General features: G+C 37.0%; 2 protein-coding genes across 4 annotated transcripts in view; one reads left to right on the forward strand and one right to left on the reverse strand.

Annotated features, from left to right (window-relative positions):
- The first annotated feature begins 3,156 nt into the window (after positions 1-3,156).
- Positions 3,157-12,104, forward strand: LOC144437616 (uncharacterized). 2 transcript variants are annotated; one of them, XM_078126593.1, is made up of 4 exons: positions 3,157-3,339; positions 8,713-9,189; positions 9,553-10,268; positions 10,718-12,104. In XM_078126593.1, exons 2-3 carry the CDS (start codon positions 8,746-8,748, stop codon positions 10,225-10,227), a joined length of 1,119 nt encoding a protein of 372 aa, XP_077982719.1. In that variant the 5' UTR covers positions 3,157-3,339; positions 8,713-8,745; the 3' UTR covers positions 10,228-10,268; positions 10,718-12,104. The 2 variants fall into 2 exon arrangements, with proteins under 2 accessions (XP_077982719.1, XP_077982718.1); XM_078126592.1 differs by having other exon boundaries at positions 9,553-12,104.
- Positions 12,105-14,364: 2,260 nt separating this feature from the next.
- LOC144437339 (kinesin-like protein KIF28) overlaps positions 14,365-17,366 on the reverse strand; it is a 38,178-nt gene continuing 35,176 nt past the window's right edge. For both annotated transcript variants that reach the window (XM_078126264.1, XM_078126263.1), the window contains one exon: positions 14,365-17,196. In XM_078126264.1, the coding sequence (XP_077982390.1) occupies positions 17,092-17,196 (105 nt within the window). In that variant the 3' untranslated portion in view covers positions 14,365-17,091. The remainder of the gene's footprint in view (positions 17,197-17,366) is intronic.

A 17,366-nucleotide genomic window follows, 5' to 3' on the forward strand; every position in this document is an offset into this window, starting at 1 on the left:
CCCGGCCGGGGCTTGTATGTAAGAATCATCGGCAATAGCTTCTCTAGGGACGTTGTATAAATTATATAATAGATAGACGTCCAGTACCTGCCCACGAGCATGCAGTTGGGGTGGTCATGTTTACAAAAAAATGACATTTCACCGCCATAGTTAGTCTCGAAATGTCATTTGAGGGATTTTAACACTTTTATGGCAAATGATGATTTTACATGTAAATAAACTAAAAAGGGTTAAAAGATCGGCTTTATCTCGATAGATATCTCCGGGGGCTGTCTAATGTTGTGCGTATATTTGCTATCATTTTATTAATATATAACAGCGAAATGTAGTCTATATATTTCGCGGTGAGTGAACTTGCGCGATCACAGAAACAAGTGTAATTTTACCCCTTTCATATATAGTTGGCTAAATACGTCAATATTATCGATATTATCGACATTTTATTGTATTCTGATAGAAACTGATACATATCTCGAGAAAAAGTGCCTGTGCTATCCAGACCTAATCTGATGTGAGCTTCCCAGGCCACAAAGAGACATTATCATTCCTCAGACCACTGATTTTTTTTAAATAGTGGTCTGAGAGTATTGTATAACCTGTACTGTACATGCGCCTACTTGTACTAGTTGTAGATTGCTCTATTCATCGGGAATGCCGAAACAACTGTCTTTCGTGTTGTAAACTGTTTGTACCTAATATAATTAGAACAACAACAAAAGTAGCGCCAATATTGTGTGAACTTGACAAAGTGTCTGTCAACGCTTCACTTTCTAAATATAGCAAGCGTTCAATTATGTACTCGTTAACACCATGGACAATGTTGTCTTTTGTCGACCTTACACGGTGTTAGTACATAGCCTCCAGCCGTAGATTGGATCACTGCATCATGTTGGATATATATTATAGTCATGGGGGTAGGAAGGTCCTTCTTACCCATGGTCTCACCAAGGATGTATTAATACATCCATGGTCTCACTGATACATCCATGATCACATTTACATTCAAGAAAGTGTGTTTGACGTAAATGCACGTATAATCCAAATCGTAGCTCTCATTTTGTTATTACGTCACAAACACGATTATGACATTTTGTAGATACGTCATCAAATGACAAATAATGACACAAGATGCTTAAGTATGCGAAGGACTCTAAGATGTTTGAAGTATTAGTCCCTATCCCTAGGGGTTTTTGTTCACAAAATCAATGCATTAAAACAATCGAGTTAGAGCGATGCCTTTATAAACCCAAATCTCGTAAACTGAAACAACAATGCTCCGTCTATTCACATATTCAGATTAGTTTTCACATTCCATTAACTCCTCCAAACATTCTTTGTTTTGACGCAACCAAGTAATCACTCCATAATTATTCCTCTGTGATCCTTTCAAATGAAGAAACGTCATTCTCTCAAGTTATTTGACAAGTTTAAGAGTATGGATGTACCAAGGAGAGAATCTACTATTACTGTACCCAGTATAAATACATCCATGGTTCGAGACAACAACCTGTTTTCACAACACCAGCTCTGTAAGTCTCCCTTGGCAAGTCAATATGTATTCATCAACACAGTGCTCTCTCTACTTAAAATCCATAGATATCCACCTTTAAGAATGCCCCCTTTTCAGCCAGAACGGACGAACAATGGGTGAGGTTATTTTTTTTTCAAAACGGATCTACATATCCCTGAAGCAAATCATTAATTGTATTAATTGAAATCCCCTTTATCCCATTTCCTCAGTAAGTCTAGTAAAGATCCTTAAGACTCAGTGACATTTGAATGCATATTGTGATTTAAACCATAGACCCTCCACCCACCTTGGTGGAGGGTCTGTGCTTAAACACCTAAATCTAATATGGTAGTAATGCGCATGCTTGAGAAAATTAGAAAATAGAAAATAGTTTGTTTACTAAATGTATACACTGAAACATATAGGGGGGCAAAAACGCTTATTTTAAGTATCTATGCCATATCATCATCATCATCATCATCATCATCATCATCATCATCATCATCATCATCATCATCATCATCATCATCACCACCACCACCACCACCACCACCACCACCACCACCACCACCACCACCACGTGTACCACCATCATCTTGGTAGAGGAATGACCCTGACATTCATGGCAATGGTATGTACGTAGAGTGGGTAAAGTCACACGTCAGTATCTGGAGTACCACACTCAAAGACGTGACGTATTGAGGATGGAACTTTGTCAAGTACGTCTTATACAATGGAAATGACGTTTGAGTACACAATGGAGAACCAAAATAACCATACATGCATACATACATACATACATACATACATACATACATACATACATACATACATACATACATACATACATACATACATACATACATACATACATACATACATACATACATACATACATACATGCGTGTGTCTAGTTGGTGGGGGTGGAATAGGAAGAGTTACCTGTTGACCAATGTTATTACATTAAGTGTCTCGTTTACTCCCAGATTCCATGAATAACATTTGCAGCAGGTTGTCTGTCCAATTATCTAAAAACGAATTTCTTGAGAATTGAATCAAATTACCAGTCGGTAATGGGGTCAGACCTCTCCTAGCACAGTTGATTAATGGCGAAAATAATTAAATGGGTGATGATTATTGACGTCGCTCTCTTCATTTTCGTCTACGGTATTTTCATGGAACTAAATTTATGATTTTTTTTAACAACGAAAAACATTATTTGAATATATACGGATAGGGAGACATCGTATTTTCAGTCATTGGTTCATTGGAAATGATGCATGCGAATCCGTTTACTAGTATTTTTTATGTTGACTTTAATGTATACAAGACAGATAGTCGTAACTGGATTCAGACAAACTTATTCACCAAATCGTCCTTTTTTTGAAACTTTTTACACCCTTGTCATAGCAGTCTTCAATGTACTAAACGTGGTTTCAATGCTTTGAATATCGGGGTGTCGACGGTTAGAGCAAAGAAGGTCTCCAATAGATGTGAATACACACAATTGTTATGGTACCATGGCAATTCATCGCAAAACCCAACCTCTTAAGTTTCTCATGCATCACTGGAAGTTGTAAACCTCTAATTTGCATATGAATGGTTGAAAGAAATGCGCTCTTCAATAAAAGGTGAGACCGTAGCCTTCGTTAGCAGAGGAACACTACCTAAATTTTGCTTACTGCCGTTGCTGAAAGACTGGCAATACATCTCTCATACCATTCAGTTCGTGCATGTTGTGGTCTGGATTTTTCCGAAGCTCTTTATATTACAAACCGGACGGACAGGCGGCCCAGTTTATAAGTGTGCTCGGAGTTGTATCACTGACCGTAAGTAAGATATGACCATATTCTAGTTGAAAACCCGGTCGACAAATTCCACAGAGAGTTGTCTGTAAGTGCTACGAGCAAAAGTGGTATAACGTCTCCCCCATTGTAATCCAAGAACTACACTTGAAAGAACTTTTACATTGGGGGTTAGATAACATCGGACGTACAGAGACAACTTCGCTGTTTCTCCGTCAAATTTGAACGAGTTTGGTTAGAACATGGTTCACCACTGATGGTTAGAATCTTCTCTTTTTTGAGAATTTTTTTTTGTAAAAGTAAGTTGAGTAAAAGAAGGTATATAAGCTTACAGTCAACATCTCCAGGGCGCTATGGATATGTTTGTGACGGTTTCATTAGTTGTTGTATAAAACAAATTTTATGAATAGAAATGGGTCAGCCAGGTAATATGTAGACTTTAACACGTGATGACTTTGACCTTCAATCGGGTTTTAATTTGTTGAGATCCTGAATGGTGATAAAATACATGTAAAATCATGTCGATACAAATACACACGGTTGGCGCTCCAAGATGCGACTGGCGAGAAAATGAATTAAATCGCCTCGTTCTGGATGGATTTCGAAAAATTGACCCTCGAACATAGTTTACACTTCATTGATTTTGGTTGTTACTTTTGACACGCGATCGGCGAGTGTATTCAAAATGAATCCTAAAACTTGTGTAGGCTTCATTTTGATGTATTCAACCAGTCTGAGATTGCTTATAAAAAAAACCCACTAGTTTTAGATAAAAAGGGTTCTCTCAACAGTGTCCGGCCGTAGCCGCTGTGTAGTGCTGTTTGTGGCGAAGGTGTGTTGTCCTGAAGTACTCGACCCCATACCTAAATTTTGGGACATACCATAAAACTATTCCTGTTTTAAGTTTACATACACACTTGTGATTATTGACAGAGAATGGATAAGTAGTATAATATCCCATATCCTTGATAAAGTAAATACATGTATATGGTCTAGACGGACGTATGCTCCGAGGCTGTTATCAATGACATATTGATAGATAGAGTGGACACGGCGCGGTGGGCGGATCTTTCTCGATTCGTTTCCGAGATGTGTATCAACAGGTGGCCCCGCAGTGTTCCACTGTGACATTCGACAACGACACTTAGATGAAAGACGGGGAAATCTTACAGACGACAGACGAATCAAACACAAGAGAACAATTTTGCCAATACGTTTAAAATCCACAGGAACCTTTCCTCGAGTGAATGGAATACCGAAGAGGTTCCTTCTTTTTTTTTCTTTTATCTCTGAAAGAGAGACAGGAGGAGAAAAGGCCGTGGGAGGGTCAGTGGTCGGAGTTCACAAATAACTCATCCGGTTTGCCACGAGCTATACGTGTGTTGCATTCAAATATAGGCAGTATTCAATTTGAAATGAAGCATCGGAAAGTAAGGAAAGTTAGAAGACACGCATCGCATTGTGTTTATTTTAGTCTACATGACGTGATGTTTACACGTTGTCAAGGGTTCGTGTGTAGTACCTATATAGATGAATCACTCGCACATCCAGCTAGCTAGCTGAACACGCCCTACATTGGTACACACCCACATAATTAACAAACATGCCGACAATTCGTGTCACTTGCTTGCTAGTTTTCACCTGTCACAATTTTGACTTGTGAGACAATTTAGACGACTGCCACCAACAAAGTCAAAGGAATCAATACATAACCGCACCCAAATGTTCACAGCGTTTTATATTACAACGAATTTCACAATACCACTCAGCTTCTCTCATACAACCACGCAGAAACCAATAAAAATTCCACATGTCATATTTCAATAGCAAGATCACGTTTTTTCAAAATATCTAGTCTAAATGAAATAAACTATTTAAATGTATGGCAACTCAATAACCTTCAATTGGTATAGATCCCCTATAGCCAAAAGTTTAATTTACTCCACTCATTATATTACATGTAAATTTTACATTAAAGTCATCGACACGTGAGTTTGGAATGGAAGTCAGTGAAGATATTGGACTGACATATATATTACATGTAAAAATTAGCAACATGACAGACAGTAGATTGGCATGACAGTGAGCGAGATTGACATGACATTGGTAGTAGGCTAGACATTATACAGTCATTATCAGCAGTGACTTTACAAATTGTACATAGTATTTGAAGTATAGTCCCTTACTTGCGTTTCTATGTTCACTACGTTAATCGTCTTTATTACAAAAAAAATGTAATATATTGATGAGGACGTGGACCCTTTTTGTCACTGGTATGGATCTATGACCTAAAAACTACTTAAAAATAAAACCAAACCATTGAATACTTCGAACGCAGGTACACGTGTTTAGTAAATTGTAAGGGTGGAGAGAAGTACTTATAGAAGTGTGTGGGTGATTAGAAAGCGGGTAAAGTACGAGGCTTTCTATATACTAGTATAGCACGACCTGTTGCAAGTTCCAAGATGCATTGCGCGTCTCTCCATACAATGCCATGTATTCTGTACGCGCGAAGGGGTTTGCACGCGCTACTCGGGGTGGGGGGCCCGGGGTGGTTGTCATGCACATTACGGTACCGTCCCCTTGGGTTTACTCGTAAAATCACACGCTGTCATCGATGGCGTTCGGTCTTTGTTCTATAAAATCACCCATAATTAAAGAGGTCAACATGTCTTACCATCATTTCCTGATGAAAAATGTTATTTCAAATGTAATAAAGACAAAACAAGACTAAATCTAACAACATATAAAGCGACGTCCTTTCGCGCAATGCATCTTATAATCGGAAAATCGACTATACAACACGTGTACGGTGATCACCTAGAACTCACATTTATCATTAACGATGGGACAAGATAAATTGTACCAAAAGTGTTTTAGTCCTAAATGCCACCATGATATAAATGTCTTGTTCGTTTTAGACTTGCATTGAAAAGCCATTGGAAAGTACGGCTAACGCCTGAAGCCGCTTTGTAGGACTGTAGTACACGTCGCTGTCTTTACATATGTATAATATATATAAATTTCCGATATGATACGAGTTTTAACGTTTGCCGCGCCATCCGTAATACTTTGTCACGAATACCATAAGTTTTCACTTCCATGGCTCGACAAGTTGGCGGATCGAAATTTATTATTTAGAGCATAAATATTTCTTGTTCAGCCCTAGTGCATAATTATTAATTCATATGCACAATGAACAGCAAATGAATTACAAGAATGAAATAAGGTCGACTTGACATACTTAACTTAACGTAGACAGAAAGTGTAAGTTTTGATGCTTTAAATTGCACTGCTGACAAAAGTTGATTGATTTGGGTATATAACTATAAATGTACACTCGCACACATGTTTGACCTCGGGATTAGGTGAAAGTTTTTGTTTACGGTTGGGGGGGGGGGGGGCTTGACAAATTCGCTTCTATTTTTGGCTTTTGGCGACAGAAAGGGTATTCGGAAAGGAAACTGACGTTGTAACAGTCAGATATAGATGTACCAAGGTAACAATCTATACTTTGGCGTGACGTCATAATTTTCCGTTTTCAAAATTACCTAGCCTGCCAGTGAGATACACGTTACTTGCATATTCGGTTGTAGCTTTCTTTTTGAAATCGGGAATTGGGTACGTCGACTGATAAATGATAACGTACCAACGTAAAGTACGGTGACACATGAAACCATTGACCGTGGGCGGTGTTAGTTCTCTCCGAGTGAACGCTATTCACAACCGTGACCGCGTTCACAAATTAGTGTATTGTACAATTAATATGTAGTTTACAATACGTATGGTGAAACTGACCCGTCGTCGCGATGGTGTGGGATGGATGGGTAGCCAAGATTTTTGGTGTATTTTATGTAGAATCTTACAATGCAATAACATTGTAATTTTATACATCATTCCCACTATAAGGATTGCAGTATCATAAGTTGATAATGCGTATTTCACGACAATGTTCGGCTATTATAAAATGATATCTACCGTGGAGGAGAACATCGTGTGTATGTAGGTGATATATTCCAGTCTTTATCATATGATTGCCATGTCCCCTACAAAGGTGCTCTACTCGGTTTCAACATCTTGTCTTTCACCCCGAGGAGAGAAATCGGAATATCACCCCCAGAAAGTAAGAAAGTGATCTGTCTTATTTTTGTTACAAGTCGGCACAAGAAAAAATACTGACAAAATACCCTCTGCTGTATACAACGGCCGGGTACGTGTATATCATATTTCATGGTTAATAATCGTTCAAATGCGCGGCAATACAAATTATCACGTGACCTCACTTTGTGAAAATAACGTCAGATGTCTTGCTAAAATATAGTCAATGAGCCCAAAATATGAGAAAATTACGTTACTAACATTTGATGTTTCGCGTATATCCCTGTAAATATTGGCGAAACTTTCGTCTGGGGCCGGCCGATGACTACATCTTTCCGAAAACCTTCGTGCCCAGTCAGGTTTTACGAATAAACAGAAGAGAGCATGCGTAGTGAAACCCCTGACTATAAACATACAGTGTCAAGGACACTTAGAATTTTAGATAAATTATCTCATTTTTTTTCCTGAAATTGTCCGAAGAACTATTTCAAGTCTATGGAGAAATGGGAAATTGTTAAGTTTCATCGAATTAAAAATAGGAATAGTAATTTTGTCCTCAATAATCAGAACATATTGGAGAGATGGTAAGCAGATTGGTTTTAAGAACATAAAAACTGGAGGAGTAGTATACTGCAGATATTTATTTCTGGAATATAACATCTCGCTCGCGGTTACCAACATATGGTCATACATTGTGACCAATCAGACATCAACTAAATTTCTTATCACTCGAGATCCACCAAAGGTTTCTGTAAATAGATATACCACAACCATAGTAGACGATTTTTAAAACTCGGAGGCCAGTAGATACTTTTCGTGTAGTGAGTGAATGACGTGGTAGTGGTAGTGATTGATAAAGGGTGTGGTAGCTAAGAGCATATCGACAAAACTACCCAACCTGAAAGCAGGCGACAACTATAAGCAGGTACGGTGATACCCAACCAACACCCAGGCGACACTCAACAGCCAAGCACCCCCCCATATCTCTCTCACTCACTCACTCACTCTCTCTCTCTCTCTCTCTCTCTCTCTCTCTCTCTCTCTCTCTCTCTCTCTCTCTCTCTCTCTCTCTCTCTCTCTCTCTCTCTCTCTCTCTCTCTCTCTCTCGCATACACAGTTCTTTACCACTGTTTGATTGTCCTTTGATCGTAATATTACAGGTATATAGTTCATTTGATTCTAGACTCCCTTCACATCTTTTCACAATAGTTACAACCAACATACCGACTCTTGCTTTCTTGAAAGTCGACAAATTTAATTTCGTTTAACTTATAATTGTCCACCCTTTGTGTCTTCCAGATTAAAGCAAGGATTATTATTTAGAAGACAAACATGCGTTTACCATTTCTCACTTTCTTGGCTGTGGTGTCCAGTCTGGTGGCGTTCGCAGAAGGAAGAACGTTGTCTGATTTGGTTGCTGTGAGAAGCAAAGTAAATGACAAAGGAGACTGGTTGGGTTTAGATGAGAATGCCAGAACTCTTGACGATGACAGGGAGGAAGGAGACGAACTCGTAGACTTAGAATTGTTACTGAAAGAACTCAGCCTGTTTTCCAATAAACTGATCGAACAAGATACTAGGGATACAGAGGGTTATACTGAAGACACTACATCTGATGAACAACCCGAAGATTCTTCGAGTAGCGAAAGCGAAAGAGAATCTTCTTCGTCCTTGCCTTCGTCTTCATCATGGTCATCGTCTGCAGGATGGAGTGATGAAGACGACGGTATCGTTGTTCAACTGCCTTTGTTGGTGAAGCTCATTACTTTACTGAAGGTAACACATTTCTCGAAATTAATGATAAGAATCCTTTCTCCTAAATTTCTTTTATCGATCACGTTCATTCAGAGCAAAATATCAATACTTTGTGGTTACCATAGCGACGTATATATTCTAACTATATATCACGTGAATACTTTATTTTCAACTCAACAGAATCAACTTATTTATAGTTTGTAAGTTTCCATAGTAACTGTTGCAGTGGTACAGTGTGCGTTATTAGGCATGAAGTAGGGCGATAATGTGATAAAATATTGATTCGATATTTAATGACATTTATGTATATTTAATCATAACTTTGGTACCAAAGCCTACATTCTTTGGATAACTCATAGAGGAAGTCTGACATTTCTTTTTCAGACACACAAGTACGAATGGCAACGAAGAAACACCGAGAAGAATGATAATATGATAGATGATTTACCACCAATGCCAATGAAGAAAGAAAATTGGTACGGTGACAACGAGAAAGATGGTTTGCCACCGATGACGATGAAGAAACAAAACGGTTACTATGGTAAACACAAAGAAGGTTTACCGCCAATGACGATGAGGAAAGAAAATGTTTACCATGACGACGAGAAAGATAATATGCCACCGATGCCAATGAAGAAAGAAAACGGTTACTATGGTAAACCTAATGGGGGTATGCCTCCGATGACAATGAGGGAAGAAAATGGTTACCATGACGACGAGAAAGATCATGATACACCATCGATGCCAATGAAGAAAGTAAACGGTTACTATGGTAAACCTAATGGGGGTATGCCTCCGATGACAATGAGGGAAGAAAACGGTTACCATGACGACGAGAAAGATCATGATACACCATCGATGCCAATGAAGAAAGTAAACGGTTACTATGGTAAATCTAATGGGGGTATGCCTCCGATGACGATGAGGGAAGAAAATAACGATAACAGTAAACGAATGCCACCGATGACGATGAAGAAAAAGAGTGATGAACAGATCGAAAAAGAAAGGGAACTATTGATGAAATTAAAGAAAGCAATTTTACAGAGAAGGCAAACATAGACATTGACGATGGAAGTATATCAACTTATACCGGAATACAGGTATCAAAATAGACAATTTATTTTTGTGCTAAACTTAAAGTTACTGAAGAATATTTGTATTTTTTGACAATACTTGACAAATCTGTAAGCTTTGTCGGGCGAACATCAGTCATTGTCAAGAGCCAACTCTTTTGGACTAGAAATCAATGACAAAAAGGTTTGACATTTAATGATTTGAACTCTGAATAATCCTATGGAAATGCTTTGCTAGTTGTAGGTTTGTGTCGTTGCCTTGTTTGACTCCATGCAGTTACAGAATGCAAGGTAGTCGGTGGTGGCGCGCTTTAAAAAAACAAACCCGGAACCCAATAACAGCGCCTCCAACGATAGCATTAATAAACCAGTACATGTCAAGAGTTGTCGAGGAACGATAGTTGGGCATAAGAATTCATCACGAACAATAAATTGCAATTGCCGCATTCATACTTTTGGTCTTCTTCGAATGACAGAGCGGTGTGCATTGAATGGAAGATGATAACCACCACATACCCAAGCCGCAACAACGATGATACATGTATATGTGCCAACTTTATACAACTTTTTTTCGACGTACTTTTGTTGTAAATATTTCGCTCATAAGCTTCGTATATTGTAAAAGTGTTGCTGTGTTACTAAGGGAAGACGTATCGAACCTCGTAGCGTATTCATTCAGAGCTATAATTACCCATAAGAAGGTTGAACATTTCCTTGCATTTCTCCGGAGTTCGTGATTTTAAGAGTTTTTTTTAAAAAAAATATAGTCACAGATTCGTACTTGGACACGGATGTTGCTTAAAATTAATATATTACACGAAAGAAAAAAAAATATATGGGTTGTGGGACCGGGTACACATTTCGTAGTTCAGTTTGAAATGAATTCTTTCACCTTGATTTTCTTGCAAAAACACTGCCATTTTTCCCCAGGCTACCCTACTTAATATTGTGTACATATGTTCAAGAGACGAAGTAACACTAGATTTCTCACAAGATACCTGGTCAATCCTAGATCCCATCTCCACTGACAGAACAGGTGTTTCCACAGACACCTGTGGTCTGCGTCCGCAGACCCCACGTGACCTGTGATATGTTTTATAATAGAAAACAGCTGATTGACTTGGTGAAGAAAAACGCGTACGGTACCTTTGGTCCAACAAAAATCTCACTTACATTGCTGCATCGTATGATCTGGCTCTGCAAATTCAAATTCTTACCAATATAGCACTGCATGCCTGAACATCCGGGTCCTCATTAATTGTACTGTGGCGTTTCTTCAAAGAGAAAAAACGACGGTTTGTTCATATTGCGTAAACTGTACTTTTGCACGAAACTATAATCTTGGTTGTAAAATATAACATAGCCAGACGACAGTTTGTTTTTTCTAATTGTAGAATGGAATAAATTATCGATAATATTGACGAGTACAGTCGATGATATGTGAAAGAAAAAATACATAATTACACAGGTGTCAAGGACTGTGAAACCCATCAACTAACATATAATTCCGTGGTATCATTTATCTGTGTAGTTCACATACTATCGATATATTTCAATATTATCCATCCATCACCTACTCCATTTTATTCATATGTCACGATCCACAAGTGCCTGTGGGTACGGAATCATTAGCAAATACACTTGTACTAGTATTACTGTGCACATGACACTGAGAATGTTTGCATTTGTCTTTTATTTAATATTATTTGTTTTAAGTCTACTTTCTGCTGAATTATTTGTAACTCAAGTGAAACTGAATAAAAAAAACTTTCTTACGACATTGTTTCCTGGGTACTTGCTCTACGTTAGACCTGCTGCAGGCGGAGTATTAAAGGCAAACAGATGCGTACATCGTCTCGCTGCCAGACTCGTGACTATCGCCCCTTTTATAGAATTGTAAGGCACACGGCAGCGAAGCCGCCAGAAGTAAGGGACTTGTCCCGACCTCAGACCACTCAAAGTTCCCTCACTTCTCGCGGCTTCACCGGGACAATAGTCACGAGTCTGGCAGTGAGACTAGTCTGGACTCGGATTAGGGCAGTGTCCCTTTAAATCACAGTCACCTGTGAGCTAATATAAATTATATATATTATAATATTCAATGTAAAAAAATATAGCAAATCATTTTTAAAAAATAATTGTCATCGGTGTTTGCACGGAAACGGTGTTTGCACCTATGTTTTCCGTGCGAACACCGGTGACGGTATTTTTTGATATTTGTGAATACCTTACGCCATTATTTTGTATCACGACCTCCATGAATAGATTAGCTCACAAGTGACTTGCCAAGCTTCCAGTGTCCACGATGCCTGGGTTCCTACACACCCGAATGACGTATCGTGACGTGATACACAAAGTTTGTGACGTAGGGGATTGAAAAAAATGTCTGTCAATGTGTATCGATAGAAGATTATAGAACTATCGCAAATTATAATGGCGCCCTCAACCAGCTTAACAATAATTTCATTTTATTTTATCTTTACAATTTTAGTTGTTTTCACTTTTTAAAAATATTGCTTTGAACCAAAAAACAAACGAAATATCGGTTAGAATACCCCTTCTGTGATAGTTTGTTGAAATCTGTACAGACATCAGTGGGGAAAGAAAACATTCATGAAGGTCGAGAAGACAAAGAATTTCTTAACTTTTTGTTTTTATAAAATATTTGAAATGGTTAGGGTCGGCGGCTTAAACTAGAGTAGGTCTGGTTGTCGGAAATACAATTTTCAGTAAAACAATTATCTGTGTAATAATGCATGTCCCTGTGATCTAAACTATTATCCTCACAGTACTACATGCATAAAAATATAGTAAAATATATATAAATAAATATTTTAAAGATATAGTAGTTGCTTTTATTTCTTTTTTGTTTTAAGACTCCTATAAGCATAATTTAACATCACGTGAGGCAATGCTTGCCCATGGCAAAGAACTGATCTGAACAATGAATGACGAACAAGGTCATGCGTATGTTTATGAAAGTCTTGATGGTTGTCAGTGGCCGAGTGGTTAAACCATTTACCTCTTACCACTGCAGTTGGGGGTTCGAACTCATTCAGGGTTTGATTAAATTTACCACACTGTAAGAAGACTGTCGTTCAGTTTGTCTACTGAAACCATGTAGGTCTTCCCCAGATTTCATTCTGCATTAACCTATGAGGAATGGCGCCCTCACTGGACTTCTTGGGAGACAAGTGTTTAAATACTTGAAGAACTATCCAGTATAATTAAAATATTATTATTATAATGTAAGTGAGTCAAATCATGAAATGAGTCTGGATCTCCAGAACCAAGAAATTTACAAAACTGTCTTTATTTTTGGGAGTGGCATTCCCTTTTTAGTTCAGACCATATCAAGGATATCATATTGTCTTCAACGGTGATTCATCTTAACACAGACACTGACACAGACACGCACACACACGTAGACAGCCATTTCACCATGCCTATAGTACCACTGAACCTCAGGTACAGTCAAAATATTTTTAAAAAAGACATGAAACTTTTTGTTTACTTACATTTGTTTGTTTTAATACCTCCAACACTTATAAACATACATAAGTTACAAGCATTTGCCATGTTTTTGTTCAAAATTTTTTTTTTTAAATGAAAAAGATTTTGACGAAGTATTTTCAATCTTTCACAAGTATATATATATTTCCTGTCCTTGCTACGTCGGCATACAACTGATGTAAATTATACACATTCTTTTTCTATGACTATCAAATATGATACATTCATTGTTCCTGAGTTTGGCAGAGCGGTAGTAGTATACAAGCTTTTTACATCACATCAAATTGGAAACTTTATATCTAAATGAAAAAAAAAAATCTGAATTGTTTCCATAATTAAGTAAATTGTTTGCATATAAAAACCACAATAGTTGTAACTTTGGCAGACTTGCTGATATTTTGTTAAGTGAAATGTGTATGTAAAAGCCAAGTTGTACAAGTTTGGGCAGAAAATACGGGATTCATACGATGGTTGTTGTGCATAATGATAACCCATGCCTATAAAACCGGTTCTGTGGAGCTCATATGTGAGTCGAAATATTCAGACTTGATATCATTTTTGTTTGGAAAATTACATGTAAGCTTGCACAGATACAGTTATATATCATTTTCAAATATTCCCCCCCCCCCCCCCCCGAAATACTTGTAACATAAAGGTATTCTCATTCCTCATCTTTGACTGGTAATGACAAGGCCCCTTAAGTCATTCAGAATTTCCTTGTCTGCATACAGGAAAATATTGGGGAATAATATCTAATGGTGTGCTGTTTTCTATTCATGAAAGCTTGTGCTATAGCAAAATGGCTTAGATTTGTATCTGGGTCACATGCTTGTCACATGACAAAGTTATGCAAATTACATTTGTCTGACATCATTTTTATCCACGAGTAATAATGGTGAATGGTTTATCAGAAAGGGCGGAATTTTTGTAATTACAGCATCATACATAATATATGTACTGGTACATAAAGCCACATTGAAAACATTTGTCACTCTCGTTTCTCTCTATGGGAGCAATAAAGGTGAATAAGCAGTAGGTTTGTAATTGAAGCATCACTCATATAATGATGCCAACTTGATATTTTCAACTCTCATTTCATTCCATGTGAGCAACTAGGGTGAATTATTCAGAGAGAAAGCAGTATCATTTATGAAGTGTTCATCACATTTCTACCCACTCGAAAAGGCCTTAAGTTACAACTAATGGGGCTTTTTAATATTCAGCATTCCAATATAACTGTACTTTGGTCATTTTTTTGGAAGAAAAAAAAAAAACTTTCAATAATAAACATGTTGGAAATTTAAGGAAAACTTGATGTGGTAATTGCTAAAAAAAGAAGTGGAAGCAAAAACAGGTCAATCATTCATTTTCAAAACGCAGACTTCGACCTTAACAAATTTGAATTATATACATAAGTGTGCAACCCTGTGCCGTAACGTTCAAAATCTACTGTATCATTTAACTGAATTCATCAAATCTGAATTGTGTCTAAAAAACCCCAAAATATTATAATTAATATTATGTAAATCATCTCAGGTAAAGACTGACTTTCACACAATCTGTGAAGCAAACATGTAGGTGAAAAAAACGTCCAAAACATTCCAACTTTCCCCCTACATATACAGACAGACTGCTGGATGATATGCATAATGAAGAGCAAAATCACTTCAAATGAATGCTTCTGACAGTGTAGTGTTCGTCCAACTAGAAAACAGAATGGATGCGTAACAATATGTACAAAATCTCATGTTATCTTTCAATACTTCTTTTAACACTCTTGATTAAACAATGTGGAAAAAAAAAGCTGTAAAAAAAAATTACTAGCTAAATATGTCAGTTTATAATTGCATAAGTTTTTAGTAAATCTGTGTTGGTCATTTGGAAGAAACGTAAAACTCAATATTTTTTTTTTTTTTTTTTTTAAATATTTTTGTATTTCTAATTTACAATAAAATACAAAAATCAGCTTTTCAAGGTGATGTCCTGCAGTGGGAAATATATTACACAATATTGATAGTGAACTTGACATTTGAACTGGTCATAAGAGTGTAGATGTTCGTGACGACAGATTAAGAGATAGGCAACTTTTAAACTTTTACTGCAGTAGATGAAAGTATCAAATTTCACAATTTAACATCAAGAAAGACAATGTCCCAAATAACTGTGCATCAGCTTGGTAAATCACGTGCAACCAACTGTCAACACTGCCCTCAAGTGGCCAGTTGTGTTCTGAAGCTCATCAACCAATACAAACAGTTGAATGGTAAAAAGTTGAAATGCTCGAGCGATAACTTTTTTAATCATACAGGGTCTAACAGTGTATCATTTACCTTTATTTACAACTGTCATCTCACAACTTTAATTTAGGTGAACAATAATAAAAAATATGTTCTGTTATATAACTGTATCAATATTTAAAGTACATATATGTTTTCAATATGAAAGAAATATTTGATTTTGGAATGTTTAGCTAAAAATTAATATCACAATAGCTAAAGTAATTATTTTGTAAAAAAAAAATCAACGCAAAATGCTGATGTATGGAATGGAAAACCAAAGGCTAGAATTATTGATATAGAATAATTAATATCAGGTATTTAAAATTTAAAAAAAAAAAGATAACAAAAATATGAATATAAGAAATACTAAATTTCAGAAAGGTGTCTACACTTCATTTAATATCTAGTAGTGGTGAGGTGATGTATACTACCTCTACAGGTGGGTTATCCAAGGTTTACAAGAAAAAAAAACAACCTTTTACATGATTTCATCAACTACAGTTTATGCCTATCTACTTACTAGATATTTGCAGTGAAGAGTGGACACCTTCATGGAACAGAATAATTGTAAATTAATATTGCATAGCATTCTGATTTGACCTTTGACCTAGACATCCTTCAAACTGAAAATTTACATATGCCAACCAAGACTGCATAGAGTAGCATATACAGTAGACTAAGATATGTCGCGTCGCTCCACCCTCATCGACTGATGTGTGAGGGCGCTCCGTCATGGCATACCTCACAGACTACTGTTACACATACAGCAAACGCTAGATGGATTACTAGTTGCCATGGTGGATTACTTGTTGCCATGGTGACTGACCTTCTCAGTATCATATGACTATACAATGTAGATTTCAAATGACTCAACTAATGGTACCACCTTAGACTTTGGTTGACCAGTGTTAACGGACGGTTATTTCTTACTATGTAAGGTCATATCAAGTTACTGGCAGGACAGATAAAATATCAAAAATTGACAGATAAAGTTATTGAGAAATTAAGTATCAAAAATATAGAAGGGTATGAAAAGTCCAGATCCTGAAGATACTTATTTACATAACAATACAGGCTTTACTCTCTGTTTTTCCTTTCTCCTTTCCACCAGATACATGTGTTCCAACACGAGTGCCTCTTGGTTTGATACCTTTTTGGAAACTCTGTTTGAGCAGAAAGAATAGAAAAAAACATTGATGTCAGTTGATGATTTCATTGTGTGGATGACAAAATATCCACATCGTTGATGTTGGTAGGATCATCAGTGAGTGTTCTGTCTGAAGCACAATTGCTGGTCTGTCTGTCTGTCTGTACATATGTATGTTTATGTGTG

Source organism: Glandiceps talaboti, chromosome 7, assembly GCF_964340395.1.
Source record: "Glandiceps talaboti chromosome 7, keGlaTala1.1, whole genome shotgun sequence".
Lineage (NCBI taxonomy): Eukaryota > Metazoa > Hemichordata > Enteropneusta > Spengelidae > Glandiceps > Glandiceps talaboti.